Source organism: Chanodichthys erythropterus, chromosome 19 (genome assembly GCF_024489055.1).
Source record: "Chanodichthys erythropterus isolate Z2021 chromosome 19, ASM2448905v1, whole genome shotgun sequence".
Lineage (NCBI taxonomy): Eukaryota > Metazoa > Chordata > Actinopteri > Cypriniformes > Xenocyprididae > Chanodichthys > Chanodichthys erythropterus.
This window is the reverse complement of record NC_090239.1, coordinates 15739752-15762957: the sequence shown is the minus strand read 5'-3', so window position 1 is coordinate 15762957 and position 23206 is coordinate 15739752. Positions and strand designations below refer to the sequence as shown.

Below are 23206 nucleotides of genomic sequence, written 5' to 3'. Positions count from 1 at the left end.
AATATTATTATATTATATAAAATATGTACACACTGTATATATAAATATATATATCTTAAAATACACACAAACACACATATATGAAAAATAGCATCTAAAATAACATTATATATTAAAATACACACAAACACACATATATGAAAAATAGCAACTAATATTATATATATGCTGTTCTTTTTTCTTTTTTCTATACATAAAAAAACTATATTTGTGGTTTCCACAAAAAAAATTAATCAGCACTACTGTTTTTCACATTGATGATAAGAAATGTTTCTTGAGCACCAAATCAACATATCAGAATGATTTCTGAAGGATCATGCGACTGAAGACTGGAGTAATAAAATAGAAATACAGCTTTTGCCATCACAGGAATAAATAATAGAAACAACTTATTTTAAATAGTAATAATATTTCACTATATTACTGTTTTACCATATTTTTTATAAAAAAATGCAGCCTTGGTAACCATAAGAGACTTATATCAGAAACCTTAAAAATCTTATTTACCTCATACTTTTGAAGTGTACATATTTTTATGTTAATATATTGTCTGTCAATTAATTAATATAATAATTATTTTTCTCCAAGTTAATCAAAAGAATTGCATATTGTAAAATATTTTATGTGCTAGACTGAAATAAGGTATTAAATATTTAGAAACAACAAGACAAAAAGAGACAAAATATTAGAAAAACTTTTTTTTTATAGTCAGTAAGCATTTTGAGGCAAGTCATTAATTTTACATTTTGTATATCCACTGCACATTGGGCATCAACAGCAAGTTTTTAATCATGAATTATGTTCACTCATAAAACCATTGTGCCTTTTGATTTTTAGATTTGCATTCCATATATCTACTGTTTATAAAGGCTTTTTTTGTTGCTCACAATGTGCTGGAAGCTTTAAAGACCACTCAAACCACTCCACATATTTGCATGGACTGCAGGAAATTCATAAAAAAAAAAAAAGATCAAATAACATTTGAAATCACCTTGATCATATGAAGCAAAAATGCAAAGCAGTCGGCACCGACCTGAGAGGCAAGGCCACCAATACATAACACTCAAAACTTATGTTAAAAAAAGAAAGAGGAAGAAAGCAGTCTAAAATACAAAATTTGGTTGGTAAAACACCACAGTGATTCTGTAGAATTTGCAGTCAGTCACTTGTGCTCCTGCAATATGACAGTTTTGATCTCATTTTGTGGCTCCTCTGTGCAGGTTTGGCCCATTTCCTGTACCCTCGGGGCAACTACTGGATTTCTGACTGGCCTTGTCGCTGCCCCTGTCTGGATCCACTGGCATCGCAAACAGCTCACCTACAAGCTTAAGTGAGGAAACGAAGGACACAGTCACAGGCCACCAGAAAAACAGACAGAGAAAAAGAACCAGGCTTGAGTCAAAAACGACTGTCCGTCCCAGTGCGTGCTCCAAATCAAAGAAATGACTCTGAGGTCACATTTACAACAATAAAACTCTTGTGTTTTTTTTTTTTTTTTGAGAATAGATATTTAATTTGTTGTATGCTCATAATGGCAGTATATTTATTTGAGAATTCCCCTCTTCCTTCTTGTAAATAAAACCAGTACTGACTTGAGACATTTTGTAAAAAGCAACTGTTTTGCAACCCAAATTAAGATGCTGAGTTTCCCTTTTTGAAGTTGAATAAAGTCTTACTTCTGTAAATGACAGATGGGTTTGGTTGTGCTGTTTAGGCTTGTCTGGGTTTCGTACTCGTGCTCGCTGATCCAGATGCGGAAATACAGTTCGATTGTTCATTAGAAAGGGTGTCTCACACATCTTTTCATTTCTTTCATTGTCTATTCTCTGTGCTTGTATGTTCCGTAAATCATTTTGTTGTTTTCCTTGTATTCCATCTCAATGATTAGTGTTCTTGTGTCATTTCTCCCTGAAGAAAGTGTCTTTTTGTCATTTGCCCATAACTTGGACTGTACGGCACCATTGTTCATATTTCACTTGTAGGTGACTGCGTCCATTGCTTATCCTCCCTTTAATCTGGTTGGTTGTCAATTGGTCACCGCCAGTTCTCGCTTTCTTTCACCTGGACGCCCCTGAGCTGGTGTATCATGTGATGAGGCAGCAGTTGATGCAGCGGGGGCCCAGTCTTCGCTTGAGCGCGCCTTTCTTAGGAGCCAGAATGGCTATAATGGCCTCGTCGAACACAGTTTTCAGACCTTTCTGTGTCAGTGCTGAGCATTCAACATAACAGCAGGCACCAATCTGGAAAGGCACAGAAAATGAGACACCTTTTTAGATATTCACTGATCAAATTTAGGACAATGTGCTGTTCTTTTCACTTTGCCTTTGACCCATGACTTAGTTTTCTCTTAGTACAAAGTTTCAGTTTTATTTCTTGAGAAATAGGAAGTATCATTTTCCCTCACCTCCTTTGCTAGCTTCTGGCCCTGTTCTGTCACAATGGGCTTCTCCTTCACGTCGTTCAGCTTGGCAATAGTCTTGGGGTCATCCCGCAGGTCAATCTACAGTCAAAAAAGGAGAACGAGAGAGAAATAGTCACAGTTAAGCAGACCCAATGTGAGGGGTTAACTGTGAAAGGACGGTGGATGAGATTCCATATGATAGAGTTTGTTTTTAGAGCAGAAGGCTCCAGGAAATTCAACCCAAGACCAGATGGTGGCATGCGTCTGCAGACTCCCCTTTCACCTAAAAAGTACCACCGCAGTTGTCTAGGAGGGTCTCTGCCTTCCCTGTTTCCAATTAAAATTCCACTTCATCCAAGTTTGACATTTTGCCAGCAACTCTCCACAAAAAAAACCCCTGCTCTCCATACATCCACTGAGGTATTACCAAAACCACTACAGAGAGTTGTACATCCTTCACATCTTTCATTTAGACACATTTAAAGGTTTCCTTTAAATATGTCAATGTTCATGAGCTGGTTGACAGCAAAAGTGAAGCTTTGTAGGGTTCAGGGTAGGGCTGCATGATTTAGGAAAAAAAAAAGAAAAATCTAATTGCAATTTTTCTGATCAATATGACTATAAAATAATTATTATTACTGTTGTTATTATTATTAGTAGTAGTTTTAGTACTAAATAAACAAAAAATACTTAAAATAAATATTACTCAATATTTCACTGTAAAACAATTGAGCATTTAAAGACTAATAATATAATTTAAAGGATTAGTTCACTTTCAAATTAAAATTTCCTGATAATTTACTCACCCTCATGTCATCCAAGATGTTTATGCATTTCTTTCTTCATTTGAAAAGAATTTAAGGTTTTTGATGAAAACATTCCAGGATTTTTCTCCATATAGTAGACTTCAATGGAGCCCAAACAGGGAAAAAAAAAAAAAAAAAAAAGGATCCACATCCCGGATGAGGAATAAGGGTCTTATCTAACAAAACGATCAGCCATTTTCTAAAAAAACAAACAAACAAAAATGTTTTATACTTTTAACCATAAACACTCATCTTGAGCTAGCTCTCTTCTTCTCTATTTGAATTCCAGCAGTGTAGAAACTGCCCTCCACAGGTCAAATTTTTAAGTAATTGTTACATACAGTACTTGCACTATCATATTGTTTATGACAATTTAGTTCAAACTTTGACCTGTGGAGGGCAGTAATACACTTAGCAGTGTCTACACTGCTGGAATTCAAATAGAGAAGAAGAAGAGAGCTAGTTCAAGACAAGTATATATATTTTTTTTTGTAATTTTTAGAAAATGACAGATAGTTTTGCTAGAGAAGACCCTTATTCCTCATCTGGGATCATGTAGATCCCTTTGAAGCTGCAATGAAACTAATTTTGACCTTCAACCGTTTGGGCTCCATTGAATTCCACTGTAAGGAGAATAATCCTGGAAAGTTTCCATCTAAAATCTTAATTTCTTTTCGACTGAGGAAAGACAAACATCTTGGATGACATGAGGGTGAGTAAATTATCAGGAAATTTTAAAGCTTCCATTTTGTTAATAAGCGTTTCTCATTACAAGAATGAGAAGATGGTTGGTGTATGTTGCATAATAAGCTGCCCATGTGTGAGAAAACAGTTCCATGCTTCACTGAAACACGCAGTGCATATATTTATTTAATCAAATTATAGCCTTTGTGATTGATACAGCGCACTAAATCAGATTGCGATTTCAGATTTATTTAAATTAATTGTGCAGCCCAAGTTCAGGATCCTTTTTTCCGGGATTCTCTGGCCCCCTTTCTTATCGATTGCGCTGCATCTGTATTCATCTCACTTCTGTGGTCTGATTAAGACAGGAACCTTACACACAGCAATAAACATGACCTGACAGGACTAAGGCTGATAGCAAACCCTCACTCTTAACGCACATACACGAGTTATAGTAATTACCAAACCACAAGCATAAGCTGTCTGAACAATTTCATGGACCATATCATGTCATGAACACTTGATGATTGAACCTTTTACGATAGCAAACAAATCAATATGTTCAATCCATAATATGACAAATATAACCACACAGGAGTTGCAAACATAATGCATTCTCATAGATCATAAATATTTCTGTAGCATCAGTAATTCTGACAGGCAACATACAAGGGATGCACAATATATCATTTTAACACTCACCTAAAGTTAATCTTTGAAAACATAAATAATCTAATAACATTGTTAAATGCAATCTTCAGCAAATATCAAAAAGATATGCATTTTTTATTCTGTACATTTAGTGCTGGGTAGTAACTGATCACATGTAATATCTGGATTATGTAATCAGATTCCAAAAAATAAGTACTTGTAATTAGATTATATTACATTTTAAAATACTCGTAATCAGATTACAGTTACTTTCTAAAAAAAAGCCTACTGCTTATAGATGGCCCAAGGACCGTTGTCTGAACGTCTGATGCACATGGCATACTTAACTTGAAATACTTCAGTGTTTTCATCTGGTTGGTTGAATTCTACAGAATGTCAGAGAGACGTGTGTGTCGCGTTCTTTAATAGTCCGCCTGGAAACAAATGCCGTCACGGCAAATCCCCTCATCAAAGAAGAACAATGAGTGCTTTCCAGGATCAACTAAATGCTGGATTTTCAAAATTATGTGAAGTTCTTGGTCTGTTATTTTAGGGACGTCGACTTTTCATGCCCCTAAACATGACACGGAACAAAACGAACTGTGATTGGTTGCATTACATGTCAGTCAAATGTCTTCTTGGGTGGCCCTTGGCCAATGAAATCTACGATAGAGTCCAGACCTTCTGCCATCAGTCTGAAGGTCTTGCTATGTGAGACTAGACATACATCCAAATTTGCCAAATTAGTTGGGACATATATCCACATTTGTGTTGAAATAATAAAATCAAACACTTTAGACTTGCTATATAGTATATATCACTTTACATAAGTGTATTGCAATTATGCAGATAAAGAACTATTTTCTTAATTATTTAATCAGACTGCCAAATATTTTTTATTAGACACATTTATGGCCAAGATGATAACTGGACACCAATACAGCATCACTGTAGCATACTAGTTTACCAAATGTTTTTGTTACAAATTTGTGCACTGTTTCACATATAATTACCAAAAATATGCAGAATAATAATTAAGTGTGTGTACCTGAGTGCCAATGAGCAGGTAAGGGACATTGGGCGCATACTCCTGCAGCTCAGGGACCCACTCCTCTCTTACGTTCTGGAAGCTGGCCGGATTCACCACAGAAAAGCAAATGAGGAAGACATCTGTCATGGGGTAGGACAGGGGTCGCAGGCGATCATAGTCCTCCTGTCAGACCAGAAGACACTGGATAAAAACAAGTACAGAGCCTTCTACTGATCATAAGCCAAAAATGGAAGAAAATATTTACTATAGTAAAATACCCTAATATGAGTTTGTTTTGAATACAAAGTGTCATTTCCTTCTCCACAAATCTTAACTAATAGCATTCACCACTATATTGAATCACTGTCCACAAATGGAACATTATCAGCAATCACTTAAGCAGCAACCAGAAATTACGCTGACCCTAATGATCGAGCAGAGATTAATATGATTTAGATTGTGACTCGTGACCCATAAATCCATATTTCACTCAACAACATTTCCTCCATCTCCTCATTCGTCCTCTAAAGCAGCACAGAGGCATCGACATGTCCTCTGGAAACCAGAAACCCCAGACGCTACAACAGATAAGCCTGGATTTACTGGGGACATGTGGCTGATATTTTTGGGAGCTTGTTTTTTCCAACGTGGGTTTGTGTGTCTCCACACGCAGTGTGTGTGTATTGGTATGCAATCATCCATGGTTATTCTTTCTAACGAGAGTGTGTCTAAACTATAACAGCATGTGCCTCTGGCCATGCGTTGCAGTACAAACATTTCATTTGCAACAGGCACCACTCAGGAACAGTCCTGGGCTTCCAGGAATGAAACCCCAGAAATGTGGAGCCGGAGTCTCTGAGCTTCAGAGCTTAATTTACCGTGACGTCTCTCATCTAGGAGCACCTCTGCATCTGAACCGCGAGGGACGTTACTAACATCTGCTGACTGAAGATTGTGAGTGAAAAAGTACTTCTGCAAGTTTGTGTAACTTGGGGTCCTGATGCTCTTCAGGGTTGCATAAACCTTTATGTGTGGTCACATTAGAGAAATTTCAGTGAAATTTTGTGGGCAAAAAAACAACAACAAAAAAACAACTTTCACTGTCTTTTGTCAATGGCATAGAGGTATTATATGGCAATTGCAACTTTTTATCTCACAATTCTGACTTTTTTCTTGCAATTGTGAGATATAAAGTCAGAAATCAGAATTGCGTAATATTAAAGGTGCCATCGAATGGAAAATTGAATTTACCTTGGTATAGTTGAATAACAAGAGTTCAGTACATGGAAATGACATACAGTGAGTCTCAGGGTGCGTTCACACTTGTCATGTTTGGTTCGATTAAAACGAACCCTGGTGCGATTGCTCGGTTACTGCGGTTCATTTGAACATATGTGAACGCTGCCATCCGAACCCTGGTGCGCACCAAACAAGCGGGCCGAGACCGCTGAAAAGATGGGTCTCGGTCTGCTTCCAAACGAACTCTGGTGTGGTTCGAAAGATATATGAAGGCAACACGGACCAAAGACATGTAAACGAACCAAAAACAGGAAGACGAGACCCTAAAAAGGACAGAATCCTCACGCATGTCGGTTTTTCTTGTCATAGTCACGAGTTTGCCCATCACAGGCATCAGATGCGCGTCTCCATGCAGCAGATCATTTGTGTGTGTGACGGATGGATTCCCGTCAGTGTTTTGATTCCTTTACACATTTTATAAGCTCTTCACGAGTTCCCAGCTGGCCAAAATACCATCACATACAGGCTACGCACCGCTACACACACACAACGAGCGCATTTACCTCAGAAAACAGCATTCTTTTGGATGTTCGGTAAGTTCCGTCTCTAAAAATAGGCAATACGTCATAAAATCCGACCAATCACGTTGTGAATGTATCCCTATGCCTTAAGGTTCGGTATCTTTTGGTTCGGTGATAAAATTGCCAATGTGAACGCTAACCGGACCAGGACTAAATGTTTTTTTTTTCTTCTTTGGTCCGAACCAAATGAACCAAACGAACCGAACTACAAGTGTGAACGCATCCTCAAACTCCATTGTTTCCTCCTTCTTATGTAAATCTCATTTGTTTAAAAGACCTCCGAAGAACAGGCGAATCTCAACATAACACCGTTATGTAACAGTCGGGATCATTAATATGTATCAACCCAATATTTGCATATGCCAGCCCATGTTCAAGGCATTACACAAGGGCAGCCAGTATTAACGTCTGGATCTGTGCACAGCTGAATCATCAGACTAGGTAAGCAAGCAAGAACAACAGCAAAAAATGGCAGATGGAGCGATAATAACTGACATGATCAATGATTACATGATATTTTTAGCGATATTTGTAAATTGTCTTTATAAATGTTTCATTTGCATGCTAATGTACTGTTAAATGTGGTTAAAGTTACCATCGTTTATTACTGTATTCAAGGAGATAAGAGAGCCATCGCTATTTTCATTTTTAAACACTTGCAGTCTGTATAATTCATAAACAACTTAATTCTTTATAAATCATGCATGAACATTTTGTAAAGATCCATTTGAGGGTTATATTAGCTGTGTGAACTTTGTTTATGCACTGTATTATAGTTGAGAGCTCGGGGGCAGGGAGCGCGAGATTTAAAGGGGCCGTGCGCCGAATCGGTGCATAGTTGATGATGCCCCAAAATAGGCAGTTAAAAAAAAGGAATAAGAAAAATCTATGGGGTATTTTGAGCTGAGACTTCACAGACACATTCAGGGGACACCTTAGACTTATATTACATCTTGTGAAAGAATGTTCTAGGGCACCTTTAAGTAAGAATTGCATGATATAAAGTCAGAATTTTATGATAAACGTCAGAATTGTGAGAAACTCGCAATTGCATGTTATGAGCAATTGTGAGGGAAAAAGACTGACTTTTTTCACACAATTGCGAGTTTATATCTCACAATTATGACTTTATAACTCGCAATTGCATGTTATAAAGTCAGATAAACATTTCTGAGAAAAAGTTGAAATTGCGAGTTTATATCATGCAATTCTGACTATAACTCGCAATTCCTAGACAAAAAAAAAAGAATTGTGAGAAAGTCAGAATTGTGTGACAAACCTTATATCATGCAATTCTGACTTTATAACTCACAATTGTGATTTTATATCTCACAATTCTGAGAAAAAAAAAGTCAGAATTGTGAGATAAAAATTCGCAATTACCTTTTTTTTTTTTTTTTTTTTTTATTTAGTGGTGGAAACAAGCTTCCATAAGTATAAAGCACAACTGACACAGAAGTCACTTTCAAATCAAGCAGCTTTCTGTTGGTCATTGTGGTGAATTTGTGGGACCAACTTGAACACAAGCGAAATCTGTGTGGGTAATGTTTTTGCCCTCACGTGAAACTCCAGATCGCATGGATTCCTATTAAAATTACTGGATTTCACCCACAAAATGTCACTGGGCAGTGGTAAATTTGACATCACTTTTGGGTTTGCTGTAGAACACTGTGGGAAAGCTCACTGTTAGCAACTTCAAATAAGCACACACAACAGAGCCAGACAGTCGCTCATTCATCAAAAAGATTGGCGAGCGATATAAACCTTCTGTTTTTACTTGCAACTGTCAATGTTTCAAGGCCAAATGTGCCGTTCTGTGGCTGAGATATGAACCTGCGATATATAACCTTAAGAATTACAGCCGAAACTGTTTGCTTCTGCTGTCGGGAGATCATCCTGTCCCTGCCACATGACAAATCAGGATTTGTTGCAACATAACCTGACAAAACAAAGTTGAGCAGGTGCATCTGTGGTGTAAGTGAGACTGTTGTGTGAGTGTGTGTTGCCCCTGTGGGCCGACTGCATTATAAATACACTTTGTAGCCCATCCTCTGGCCTGTTCAAACATTCTACAGGGGGCAGGGTGGGAGGGATGGTATTATTTACAGCTGCCCTTTGCCAAAACTGAATGTAGAATAAGCCAACACATCTTCCACCCACGTCTCCTGCATATCTCTTGCTACCACCAGAGAGCACACATTTTACACAAGTTTATGTCCATGTTGAGAGTCGCTAATGAAATGTAGTGATTCTACCAACTTAAAAGGTGAAATGTGTCATTTTCAAGACACTAAACAGAACTGAATTCTTTTAGTTCAAAAGGCCCAATCTGTTTGAAGATGACAGAGCTGGATCAAACAATGGTGTGAGGTTGGGGCGGTACTACCTGCTGTCCAAACAATGGCAGATGGGTGGAAATTTATTATTTTTACAATTACAAAGCCTGTTGCTGCTGGAGAGAATGGGGAGTAGCAAGGAAATATGAATCTGTGTTAGTGTATTTGTCATTTGCACAAGGGTACACTGGGCACTGAAATGCTTATGACAAGGGTCAGGGTCACAGAAACAATGTACAACAGTGGTTCCCAACCCTGGTCCTGAAATACCAGGGTTGGGAATAACTGATGTACAATACGATAACCGAGAAACAAAACAGGCATACGTGAGAACATGCATACACACACACACACACACACACACACACACACACACACATTAGTGCTGATGATTTAACACATATAATTTAATTCATTAGATTATGAAAAAAAAAAAAAAAAAATTAATGCATTTAATGCACCTGCCCCGCACCAGACCTACGTAGTTCATCTTACATTTCATACAGTCGATTGATGACGAACATGAAGCAGGGCAACAACTCACTGCGTGATGCAGCCTATGAAGTGTAGTTAGAATGCCCCTAAAATTCAAGATATCAGGGCAAAAATGCCCCTGAATAAGTTTGTGTCTCATTTTTATGATATAGTTAAGCAATATCACACGAGTAATGAGAGCAATATCAATTGAGTGCCGTTTTTGTCCCGAATAGCACGAGTGCAAATGTGATATTGATTTTATACAACAGTTCAATAAATAAGTAGTTAAAGCTCCCCTATTATGGATTTTTGAAAATTACCTTTCATGTAGTGTGTAACATAGCTCTAAGTGAATGAAAACATCCTGCAAAGTTTTAAATCTGAAAGTGCACCATATATATAAAGTTATTGTCTCTCAAAAGTAAGAGTCGACTTTGAGTCAGTTAAACGAATCCAAGGCCATATTGCCCGCCCACTTATTGCATGTGCAGGGAAAATTCTTTTTTTCAACAAAACCACAGCAGTATAATCTTTAGTGTAGTGTCACGGAAAGGAGGGGTTTAGGGAGACTGATTCTTTGAACTGCTTCTAATGAATCGTTTACCAATCAATGAGAACTGAGGTGAAATTAAATGTTCATTATGAGAAAACGAAAGTGTTTTTTGACCTTGCATGCATGTAAACCTGTTGTAGGAGACTCCCAAAACAATATTAGAAACATTTAAAAGGTATAATAGGGGCACTTTAATATTGTGTTATATTTTAGACACAGTATTGTCTGCTTTTTCTCAACTTTCAACAAAAACATATAAAGCCAGAACTGTTGTGCATCTCTGAGCAATACACAGCGGTGCTTCATTTCTGAATTAATCCACGTTTTGAGCGAATCAATCGGGTGAACCAATGATTCAAAAGCCCATTCATAGAGAGAGTCATTTACTTAATTCCTGAATAAATTAGCCATTTGAACAAATCGAATAAATGAATGACTCAGTGGCTTACCTCTTTTAGACATTTATCGCCACTTACTAGTTTTAGTTTCTTATTTAAAGTATAATTTCATTATTTTTTTCATTTTTTCCATATTAATAAAAACCCATGTATAGTGTAAATGTATAGTTCAACAGGCAAATGTATAGTTCCCTCAGCCTAAAAGTTTGTTTAATAAATTCTGTTAAATCAAATAAAACATTTTTTTTTCTAAGGCTACATTTTGTAATGTCTATTTGATGCTTTAATCATTTAACACAATAATGATTTTAAATTATCTTTTGGGGGTAATTTCTTGTGCTCCCCGTTCCTCTTTTTCCTAATCAACTGACAGAAACACTGACGCTGCATTCACACAGGGCGTCCGCGTTAACGCTTCTCGTTTACTTTGAATAGGTGACGTCATGCGTTGGTGAACTGAATTGTGGGTTCTGTCACATCGTTTCACTCGTGTTGCTCGTGGCAGAAGTTGAAGATTTCTCAAATTTTTAAGCGCCAATGCAGGCATCAGCCAATCAGATAGCAAACACTCTAGAGCAGTCGCTAGCCAATTGTGTTAACTAAAGCTGGCTACTTAAAAATACAATAATACCAGTTCTGTCAGGACCACTATCATCAAAGGAGATTAACAATTTGGAATGGCGGTATGGTTCCATTCCGTAGCATCAAAAGGCAGTTGAGCTGAAACAGGCTGTTGGTTTGTAATTAAGCTAAAATACATTTTGATTGTTGCATGTGAAAACCAGTTGATAAAACAGTTATTTATATTAGTGCCTCATTCCCTTGAAAACGCCCTGTGACGGCTTATCAAGATCCAGAGCTTGTTAATAATGAAATATGTGACATTTCTGGGGAAAACGTGTGTGTGTGTGTGTGTGTGTGTGTGTGTGTGTGTGTGTGTGTGTGTGTGTGTGTGTGTGTACCTGTGTGTACGTGAGCACCCTGCTCTATTGAGAGCTGAGGGAAATGGACTGAAAAAAAAAGCAAGACAGCAGTCTAATGCAGTGAACCTGGAAACACCCTTTTTCTGCTGCCTGCTGCCATCATTACCATACAGCTCTCCCTCCAGCTGATACCACTGACAACAGACAGCCTCTGAATGCATGCATTACTCCTAGAGTATGAACACAGTGACAATAGTCAATTGTGCACAGCTTCTCCTCCACACATAGTACTGTATAAGACAACTCCTGCTTCTGTCCCTTTTCTATTCTTTGCTTCTTACAAAAGCAAATATCTGATATGGAATGGAGGAGGATGTTTGTTATTTGTACTGAGATGCCTAGTCACTGTCCTTATATTACATATATATATTCCTTAAACCAGACACACACACTCAGTTTTACATACATTTGTGTGATTGAGTTAGGGTTGCAAAATAAGGGACACCCTTTCAAGCCAACCCCCATCCCCATATATATTATATATATATATATATATATATATATATATATATATATATATATATATATATATATATATATATATATATATATATATATATATACACTACTGTATTATATTGTATATGTTTCATATCAACGCATCAGTCAGCATCTATAGTAACATATGTTATACTGTTCTGTGTTCCAGCCGTACAGTGTTGACTGTCTGGTTTTATTGCAGCACAATTTACTACATTGGGCTAATAAAGCAAGCATCCATCCATCCATCAGTCAGAGTGCAATTGCCTTGCCCTTTTCTCTTCCCTCAACCCTTGTCTTTCAGATCAGATTCCAATCTGTCTATACAGTGCTGCTGTAAGATTCCCACAGTCACACAGATGAGTTGAGAGAGTGAGAGAGACCAATATGGTAGAGAGAAAGAAAGTGTTTTTACACTGCTGTTCCTATGAAACATTTATCTCCAGAACCCCTCTGCTCTCCATTTACTGCATGTATGCATGTCTTCCTGTACTCCAAATTCAATCAGATATATGTGTGTGAGTGAGAGATACATTCTGAAGTCCATCTTTGTCTATCAATCTTCTGTATAAGTATGCAAATGTGTGTTATGTTTATCAGTATGGATCTGCTGTGGTGAAAGTGGGTCAATCTGCAGTTGATAGTCTCTTTGCTGTTAGCACCTCATTCCTTACATAAGACAACAAGAATCCGAGGGAGAGAACGAAAAATCAGCAAGCTAAAATTACCCACAAGGCCCACTTATGCAAGTTGAAGAAGAATAGAAGTGGGAATGTAATGGCTGGGTGATTTTCTACAGAAAGTTTTATATTCAGAATTTATTCAGCAGAAAGGGGACTTGAGGATGGGAAGAAGATGAAGAAAGAAAGAGGCTCCTGTGCCGTTATCCAAAGAGAATAATTCATGGCTGTGTTTACTCAGACGATGCAGATTAATTGAAGCTTGCTGTGCGGTGCAGTGAATAAACACACACACAGGCAGATTACTCAGCACAGATGAAGCTCAGTCAGGTCTTTCTTTTCACACTTCATCCAGGAGTTGAATCAGACTCTGGGCAGATGCTTTAGAGGTGGGACAACCACCAAGTTAAAACAAACAAACAAAGCAACCCCCCCCCCCCCCCCCCCCCCGACAATGACACTTGAGGTGGGAGCAAATGTGGTCTGTAGGAATACATATATATCTCTATATAAGAGTGAACTTACTGGGATCAGTCTCCTGCTAAGATCCAGAACGTGGCAGAACGCTATGTCTCACTGCATTGGCTCCCTGTAACTGCCAACATCAAATTCAAAGCTCTGACCTGGCATTAATGACTGACTCTGGGGCTGCATCCTCCCATTTACCACTTTCCTACATGTCTATGCTCCCTCCCATCCTCTGAGGTCAGCGAGTGAACCATGCCTGGTACCATCACAATAGAGGCACACACTCAATTACAAGAACCTTCACTCTCTCTGCACCGCAGTGGTGGATTGCTTCAAACCTTTACCGGATCTTCTGAGACCATAAAAATCTTTAAGAAATGGCCACTTCTGTGAGCAATTATTTCATAACAATAATGAATTATCCTTTTCTCTTTCTCCCTTTTCTGAAATTACACTACTGCTGTAGTGTTTATTCTGCTCAGATTTATTCTTGAAATTCCAACCCAGGCTTAAATGGAAAAACATGCCTCTACCTAAAACGTATCTAAAACATACATTTCATTGTAGTTTCCAGCTGAAATTAACACTATAGACAACAGAAACAACTACAATAATTTGCCTCTAATCATAATTTATGTGAAAAAGAATTAATTAAAGGATTAGTCCACTTTTAAATACAATTTTCCCGATAATTTACTAACCCCCATGTCATCCAAGATGTTCATGTCTTTCTTTCGTCAGTCGAAAAGAAATTAAGGTTTTTGATGAAAACATTCCAGGATTATTCTCCTTATAGTGGACTTCAATAGCCTCCAGATGGCTGAAGGTCAAAATGACAGTTTCAGTGCAGCTTCAAAGGGCTTTAAACGATACCAGACGAGGAATAAGGGTCTTATCTAGTGAAACGATCTGCCATTTTCGAAAAAAATACAACTGTATATGCTTTATAAACACAAAATATCGCCTTGCACGTACTTCCACTTTCCGCATTCTTCCAAACACTTACGCTTTATGTCCTACACCTTTCCTATACACCAATAAACCAATACATTTTGAAATTTGCATCACATAGCCAGCTTCATATGTAGAGTTTTTGCTGAATTGATCGGTAGCGCAGCATTGCATTTTTCGTTTGTGGAGTACTCAGGTACGAATCCTGTGAAACATAAGTCATGATAAAAGAGCTCAAAGACTTCTAGAAGCAAGCTAAAATTGCATGTTTTATTCAGCATACATGTTTTTATCACATGTTTGCGTTGTTAACACAGTCAGTTAGGTTAAGGGTAGGGTTTAATGTAGGTGCTTGCTACGCGTGCTATTTCATTTCCTAACTGCCGCAATACGTATAAAAGGTTACCAGATTCACGTTCATCAGTTTCAAATAAAACTGAATGTGGTTTTAGCCCCATTTACTGGATATTTAATTTTAAAAACCATGCAGGAAGCAACTTAATATCATTTTGCAGAAACGCTGCCTCATTTCCAATGAGCATGGGCTGTAAAATTCGGTTTTAAGTGTTGTTATTTTTAACTAATGCAGCAGACTCTCAAAGACCACACTGCTTCAACAGCACAGACATGCAGGTTTTTACTGTACAACATTAGGAAGATCAGGCTCTTCCTTCTAAGCATGCAACAACTTCCCATCCAGGCCCTTGTCATTTCCAGGCTGGACTATTGCTATGCCTTTTTGGCTGGACTTCCAGCATGTGCAATCAAACCTCTTCAAATGATTCAGAACGCAGCAGCTCAACAAGTCTTTAATGAACCCTAGAGAGTGCATGTTACACCACTGTTTATCTCTCTGCACTGGCTTTTGGTTATGGCTTACATCAAGTTGAATACATTGGTGCTTGCCTACAGGATGGGCATGGGCTCCGAACACTCTCTCTCACGAGTCTACAAGCCCTCCAGGAGCCTGTGGTCGGGAAGTGAGTGGTGACTCGTGGTACCATCACAGAGAGGCATCCCTCCCTGTTCTAGCTTGTACTATCCTGCAAGTTGGCTGAAACTTTGGATTACTTGCACTTCTCGTGTTTATTTTATTGAATCGCTTGTTGCATTCCTCAATCGGAAGTCATTTTGGATAAAGTGGCTAAAATAATATATGCACTAGAAGCCATTAAAAATCTTTTTATTAAAATAAATCTGAAATAAAATATACATATTATATGAAAAACTTAAATGAAAAAGTTGCTTTTGCAACTAACTGAAAATACTAAGTTAGGTAAATACTAAATTAGGTAAATGGAAACATTTTTAAATGCAAGCACATAGAATGACTAAAACTTTAATATTAAAATGAAAACTGAAAATAAAAATAAAAGAAAATTCAAAATATGAATAGATACTATAATAGTATACAACTAAAATAACACTGCAGTACCTTTAAAATTGCTGTATAATAAACTGCTTGTGCATTTCCTTGTTTGGATGAAAGTGTCTGCTAAACGATAACCAGTTATCAGTCACAACATAAAAGTAATTATCATAAGCCAAAGTTTCATTCAGTCTGTGATTTGTGTGCTTTTTCAGTCCTGTCTCGACTAATAAAAGACAAACTCAATGTCCTTCTTTCATTCCAGAAATAGACTCCAGTAAGAATTCAAAGCAGTTGCGAATAAAAGGAACATATTATGTGAGCACTTCAAAAATATGAAAAATCTTATGGTTTAAAATCCCTTCTAGTTATTTGGCTGGTCACGACATAGACTGAGCCCCAGAAAGGGCAAAAGGCATTCGGGTACACTGGGGTGGGAGGGTTTCCTGGATTGAAAAAGCAAAGCAAACTGCAATTGTGCTTCACATCTGGGGCCCAGTTCCCTTTCTGAGGCTTATTAAGAACCAGTCAACTCAAAGCCCTGTTAAAACATCACCTCAGTGAAGAAAGAAAAAGGTGAAGGACTGAGAGTAGAGGACGAAAGGTCAGGATTAGATGGCTGAGATGGAGCTGTGAGACAGATGCCAACATCTGAGAGTTTGCCCCTTTACTGACACTAGCCAGCTTACTCTCTGACTCCTCCTGAGGCAATTAGCATGTCAGGACCAATCAGGCGGAGAGCCTGTGAAGACAACCAACTGACATGTATCTGCTTATGAGCCAAGCGATGCCCTCCTTAGCAACCACAGGCTTGAAACTATTTTTAACAGATAAAATAGAACAAACACCTGCCTATTCTTCCAATATTGATACCATTTATTCACTGCATAAAGTGTACCAGAAAACCCTCTGTCCTTTCTCTGCTCTCAGTGAGGTTTAAAATCACATGGCTATGGAGCACACACTCATTAACACACATGTCTGAGAAGGGCAAGTCACCCTTTGTCATACAAAGGGAATTCTGATGAGGTCTTTTATCTTGTCAATGCAGAAGGGAATGTTTATGGAATATATAAATTGGAATATTGCAGTCAAGTGCACAATACTACTGCTGGAAAAAATGTAATTATAGATTTGAGATGTTTAAGGCCAATTCACACTGCACCGACAGACGCTGACAGTCACCAGACTACAGTATGTCACTTCCAATACCCAACAAATGGCGAACGCAGTGTGAATTGGCCTTAAAAATACAAACAGCTAATTAATTTGGTCTTTGGACAATGTTCCAAATCATCCGATCTTTAAAAACCTATCAAACATTTCAGGTTCAAAGTAGGGCCCTATGATTTCCGCGATGCAGGAAAACACAGACGGAATTGTGGAATCCACAATTTACAGCATAACACAGAATGTCAGAATTTGGCCAATTTTGGTAAAAAAAAAAAAAAAAAAAAAAAAAGTAGGGCTGTACATGTAATCAAATGGCAATATGGACTAGTGTGTGTTAATATAAATGTGCAAAAAGATGGCTATTGAAATCTGAAGTCTGCATGTTCTGTGTGTCTCTGAATGAGTGGTGCAGTTTTGTTTACTACACATATATTCAAGCATGCTTGATGCAAAAAAATAAAACTGGGCCTAATAAATAACTTATTTTTTAGAAATTGTCTAATATTTTAAAAATTAATAAATAATTAAATGGTTAAAGTTTTATGAATTCAATTGATTAGACATGGATTTTGAGTATTAACATTTAAATAAACCACTAAATTTTGGAAAATAGAGCACCATAAAATTTTTTTCATAGAGCACCATAAATCATCATAAAAGTAGTCCATATGACTCATGCACTACAAAGTCATGATATGTTTGTGTGAGGGACAGACTGAAATTTAAGTTATTAACTCAAAATCCTGCTTGATAGCAATGGTCACCATTCAGGTTTCATTGTATGGAAAAAATAAGCTTGGCTGTGGCACCATAAACTTTTGAATGAAATGATTTACATTTTTGGGTGAAGTGCTTCTTTAAATCGATCCTACCACACTGAACATAAGCTTTAAATTTAACCCTCTTTCCTGTTCTTCAGCTAAATGAATCCTCTTGATCAAGTGATCGGTAATGGTTTCTGTACGGTACTAACTGGTGCCAGCTGTGGAGAGAGACTGGACGTGGGGAGGGTTTTTTGTGTTTGAACTGCTTCAAAACTAAACCCCACCGCTTGGCCCTCACTGACACTTCTAGACATCTGGCCCACCACTCACAGCATTTTTTCTCAATGGAAAAAAGCCAACCGTGTCAGATGCACTACACCACTATGTTTAAGAACTAAGAGCTTCAAAGTGGATTTTATCTCATGAATTTGGTATGTCCTGAAGTCCTGGCAATAATTTCATGATTACCATTAAAACAACATTAAAAAATAAGGAGGATTTAGTTCTCTATATGAAATCTGAATTAAACTATACTAACACTACACAACGAACACTAATCATATATGGCAAAAACACTCTTGTCGTCTTTATTGCAGCCGCATGGAATGTTAATTGAAATCAGCCATCTTCAACCGTTCAAACGAAACAGTCTGATGCTTATTTGGTTGTAGAAGGGCAAAGAGAGTTTCACTAGACATGCAATCTATAGTATAAATAAATCATTCATCAGAGATCAAAGACTATGAGTGCTGACAGATATTCAGCTTTCAGATTTTTTAACAGTTCAAGCCCATGCCGCATCTGAATTAGTGGCCCTGGGCGAGAAGGCATCAGCCTCAGAGTTCAATCTACATTTACAGCTATGTGCTTGGTCGATTCATGCATACCGACACATATAGTGCACATTTTGTGGAAACGATCTCAATAGGCAGCCTGACATACAACACGTATACTTAAAAGTTAAAATCAAGGTGTGGCTGCATTCAAATATGCCTACTTCCATATTACTGTATATATAGTAGGCAAAAAAACAGTATGGCAGTAGCATGTTAGAATTATTCATAAAATAGTAGTCAAAAGGTACCCATGTGGCCTACTATGTCCAGCAAGATTCTGAATTGTGAATCCAATGGAAACTTTACTATCCCATGAGGCCACAGAAGAGGCTTTGTGAATGGCAGTGAAGTGATGCAACTGATGCAGGTCGCATGACAATGACAACATGATGAATGTAATACATCTGGATACACACATTCACACTACTATATATGGGTCAATGACGTATAAGGATTTTCGACAGGCCAATTTTAAAATACAAAAAATAATAATATCTATTGCAGTTGTTCAAACATTAAGAATGTTGTGTACACATAAATTCATATTTAAATTTTAAATTAAGTGATTTTAGTGTTTTTTTATCTAGATGAATTGGACATAGCCTTAAAAAATGTCATATGGTGCGACCGTGATTTATCTTAAAATTAATTCATTTCTTTAACATGCTTAACATTTTTTTTTTCAAGTTCTCAGTAATGTTCTCAGATATTATAAAACAACGAGAATATTTTGGAGTGCCAAAAAAAACAAAAAACAAAATAATGACTTATTTAGTGATGGCCGATTTCAAAACAATGCTTCAGGAAGCATCGGAGCACAGATGAACCAGTGTATCAAATCTGCTGTTCGGAGCTCCAAAGTCACGTGATTTCAGCCGTTGGCAGTTTAACACGCGATCTGAATCATGATTCAGCACGCTGATTCATTTTTGCTCTGATGCTTCATGAAGCATTGTTTTGAAATCGGCCATCACTAAATAAGTCGCTATTTTGTTTTTTTTTTGGTGTTCCAAAAATATTTTCGTTGCTTTATAATATTAATATTGAACAACTGTACTCACATGAACTGATTTAAATGTTTTTAGTACCTTTATGGATCTTGAGAGAGGAAGTGTCCATTGCTCTCTATGGAGGCCTCACGGAGCCATCGGATTTCAACTAAAATATCTTAATTTGTGATCTGAAGATTAACGAAGGTCTTACGGGTCTGGAACGGCATGAGGGTAAGTAATAAATGACAGAATTTTCATTTTTGGGTGAACTAACCCTTTAAATTGATCAAAAGTGACAGTAAAGACATTTATAATTTTACAAAAGATTCTATTTCAAATAAATGCTGTCATTTTGAACTTTCTATTCATCAAAGAATCTTTCCATAAAAATATGAACACTGATAATGATCAGAAATGTTTCTTGATATCAGCATGATTTCTGAAGAATCATGTGATACTGATGAGTAATGATGCTGAAAATCAGCTTTGATCACAGGAATAAATTTCAGTTTACTATTTATTCACATAGAAAACAGATATTTTAAATTGTAATAACATTTCACTCTTTTCCTAGCAAGGTGTAGCTCCATTCTTTCTGCAGGGTCAGAATTAACACGCCAGCGGTTTTACAGGCACAGAATTAGCCACCTAAACAAAACAAGCTAGCTTCCTACAAAAGGTCACTATGAAATTTGTAATAAAAGTATATATATTTGCAGAAATAATGTAATATTCATTGTTTTTTTGAGGTCATACCACGTGATATCCAAATGTGGGAACTACCTACCAGCCATTAAAAAGGTTATTTTTTCCAAATTTAAGATAGAGTTGTAAACCTGCTCGCTGCTTCCATGGGTCCTTCGCAAATTGGTATATGATGCAACGTCCTGTCTTTAAATGGATTTCAACGTGAAAGTCCCAAAGTAGTCGTTTTTGATGGTCGCACCATATATTTCATAAAATGGACATCATCGGACAAAGTTTGTTTGTATGGAAATATAAATACAAATGCTTTGCAATTTTGTACAGGATTGAGTAATTTCAAAGACATTTCCAAAACACCTGGCCAGACGGTTGCACCACATTATATTGGCACTTTAAATAACAGAAAATTACAAATAACTAATGTTTTTTGAAAAGTTAAAGTGAGTACATGCACAGGAAAGGTACTACATATATGGTATCTTTTTTATGCATTTAAACCAAACTTTAACTGAAAAAAATGCAGCCAGACAGAAAATTTAGGCATCACGTCATTGACCCATATAACATATTTTTATGAAGTAATTGCTTATTCAAAAGAAGCACCAAGTACACAGAGAGTATGAGATTTTGGCACAGCCTTTGCCTTTCAGGTTACAGGTTTTAAACTTTCCATTTATACTGCTAAACCTCCAGATACTTATTCCTCCAGACTAGACCACCTTGGAGAAAAATGTTCAAAGGCCATATGGCAACTTAAGATCATCTTTCATGGTTACTTTCAACATTAAAACACAAAAACAGAGAAAGTAAAGATTTTAGATTGATGTTGCATTCCCACTGCTTCACATGTTGATCTTTCCTCTGAGAGACGCCAGTGTGTACTCACCTGTTGAACAGAGGCTTGGTGATCAAAGGGACAGTTCGCTCAAAAAATGAAAAATCTGTAATCTAAAACTCACACTCAAGTTGTTCCAAAACCACATGCCTTTCTTCTGTGTAACATAAAAGGAGACATTAAGGCAGAATTTTTGGCACCGACAGCCTTTCATTGCAAATTTTTCTATATAGCAAAAGTAAACTGTGACTGAGATGGTCAGCCTGCCTGACCTCATCTTTTTTGTTCCATAAAAGAAATTAAGTCATACGGGTTTGGATCGACATGAGGGTGAGTAAATGATGACAGAATTTTCATTTCTGGATGAATGATCCCTTTAAATCAGATGCATACGATGCCAAAAAGACTCTGAATGGATCTGAACAGGCCACCATGTACTTTGCCTGTATTGAGCGAGTTACTATTGCTAATGAAAAAGCCTCAGGCCAAAGAAAGAAGAATGGTTTAACCCTACCTGACCTGCAGTGTCATACAGCCCCAGCAGGTACTGTTTTCCCCCAACGGTCACACTCACTGAAAACAAAATACATTATTAATTTAAATAGGATCATTTTAAATAGGATTTAAGACTCAAAATATCATATATGAGTAAATACACTTTCATTTTGATTAATAAAAAGGCGGTTGGTCATGTTTTAGTGATTTCTGAACAAGTAAAAGAAGAATGCAAATTGATATTCATTTCTGATCAGGTGAAAGAGGGATGCATTTTTTTATGTATTTATGATCAAGTGAAAGTACTACTCAATTTGGGTTTATTTATTTCTGTTCAAGTGAAAGAGGCATACGATTTTGTTTTATTTGTTTCTCATCAATTGAAAGAGGCACTCAATTTGGTTTTATTTATTTCTGTTCAAGGGAAAAGGGTGATGAATCGTGCCATAAGGATGCTGATGTGCACCAGTTGCATCCTCAGCCCACAGGTGGTTTCCATTATAGAAACACAAGCGCAACACAATGCAAGTGACTTCGAGGTCTTGTAAATACCACTAAATGAATGTTAAATACATTTATACGTCAAATACACACTGAAATATTGATGTTCATTATGTCGCAGTAACACGCTGCTATATTTACCTGCATAATGATCAAAGACAGTGGGTACATATTCCTCTGGAAAGGCGTCGTTGGCATAGCTCATCAGCAGACAAGTTTTTCCAACGGCGCCGTCGCCGACGACCACGCATTTCAACATGATGCTGCCGGTTCCGTTTGCCATGACGATAATAAAACGCTTGAATTCACCATCTTCATCGGCTAGAGATTTATCCCGCTTTCTCAGAGCTCCCTTCAGGCGTCACCACCAGCAGCAGCGCCGCGCTCGGTCTGCAAAAACAGCTGAAATGCCATTTCCTCCTCCCCGCTTCACAAATTTGGCATTGAGTGAGGTGTTCCCCCTCTAAATACTGGCACACGCCGAGCGCGTGCCGCTCCCGCGAGATGGAAGCCAGCGGTAAACTTCGCGTTGGAAAGACATTAACCTGAAAAGCGCGTGCACAACACTATACGCCCTCTCTCCGCTGTCCCACTTTCCCTACTTTCCAACCCCAGTATCACCTCCTCTGACTCTTGAGCCCAACGCGGATTGACTTGCGACATAGGCGGGGTAATAACTCTGGATCAAGGGATCAACTATAAAGATTGGTTGTAATGTGTGAATCAACCAGTCATAATTAAACAAATACCAGTCTGCATCTTGTGGATCTCAGACTGAGACTAATTCAACATTAAAAATTCAGGAACATAACAGTACT

The 23206-nt window shown here is 37.5% G+C and overlaps 3 protein-coding genes across 9 annotated transcripts in view; 2 read left to right on the top strand and 1 right to left on the bottom strand.

The window, feature by feature from the left end:
• The window catches only part of pigf (phosphatidylinositol glycan anchor biosynthesis, class F), an 8715-nt gene extending 7033 nt beyond the window's left edge, over positions 1 to 1682 (top strand). Inside the window, exon 6 of one of the 2 annotated variants that reach the window (XM_067370099.1) lies at positions 1221 to 1682. In XM_067370099.1, the coding sequence (XP_067226200.1) occupies positions 1221 to 1334 (114 nt within the window). In that variant the 3' untranslated portion in view covers positions 1335 to 1682. The remainder of the gene's footprint in view (positions 1 to 1220) is intronic. The other variant, XM_067370100.1, reaches the window with a different exon arrangement.
• rhoq (ras homolog family member Q) lies at positions 1483 to 23206 on the bottom strand. Its single transcript, XM_067370101.1, has 5 exons — positions 22530 to 23206; positions 21907 to 21965; positions 5591 to 5755; positions 2405 to 2500; positions 1483 to 2240 (listed from the first exon to the last, which is right to left on the bottom strand). The coding sequence occupies exons 1-5, from the start codon at positions 22669 to 22671 to the stop codon at positions 2085 to 2087; spliced, it is 618 nt and encodes a 205-aa protein (XP_067226202.1). The 5' UTR covers positions 22672 to 23206; the 3' UTR covers positions 1483 to 2084.
• The window catches only part of LOC137008204 (kelch-like protein 10), a 29517-nt gene continuing 12100 nt past the window's right edge, over positions 5790 to 23206 (top strand). Inside the window, exons 1-3 of one of the 6 annotated variants that reach the window (XM_067370095.1) lie at positions 5790 to 6526; positions 15631 to 15698; positions 22311 to 22375. The gene's annotated coding sequence lies outside the window, so the exon portion shown is untranslated. Of the gene's footprint in view, positions 6527 to 15630; positions 20084 to 22310; positions 22376 to 23206 lie in introns of all 6 variants that reach the window. The other 5 variants (XM_067370096.1, XM_067370097.1, XM_067370098.1 and 2 more) reach the window with 5 other exon arrangements.

Excerpts from the sequence above, each read along its gene's own strand:
- rhoq (XM_067370101.1), bottom strand. The coding sequence starts at position 22,671 with ATGGCAAACGGAACCGGCAGCATCATGTTGAAATGCGTGGTCGTCGGC. Across the intron at positions 21,966-22,529 it reads TGTCTTTGATCATTATGCAG|TGAGTGTGACCGTTGGGGGA; the intron begins GTAAATATAGCA and ends TTTTGTTTTCAG. Across the intron at positions 2,501-5,590 it reads ACCTGCTCATTGGCACTCAG|ATTGACCTGCGGGATGACCC; the intron begins GTACACACACTT and ends TTTTGACTGTAG.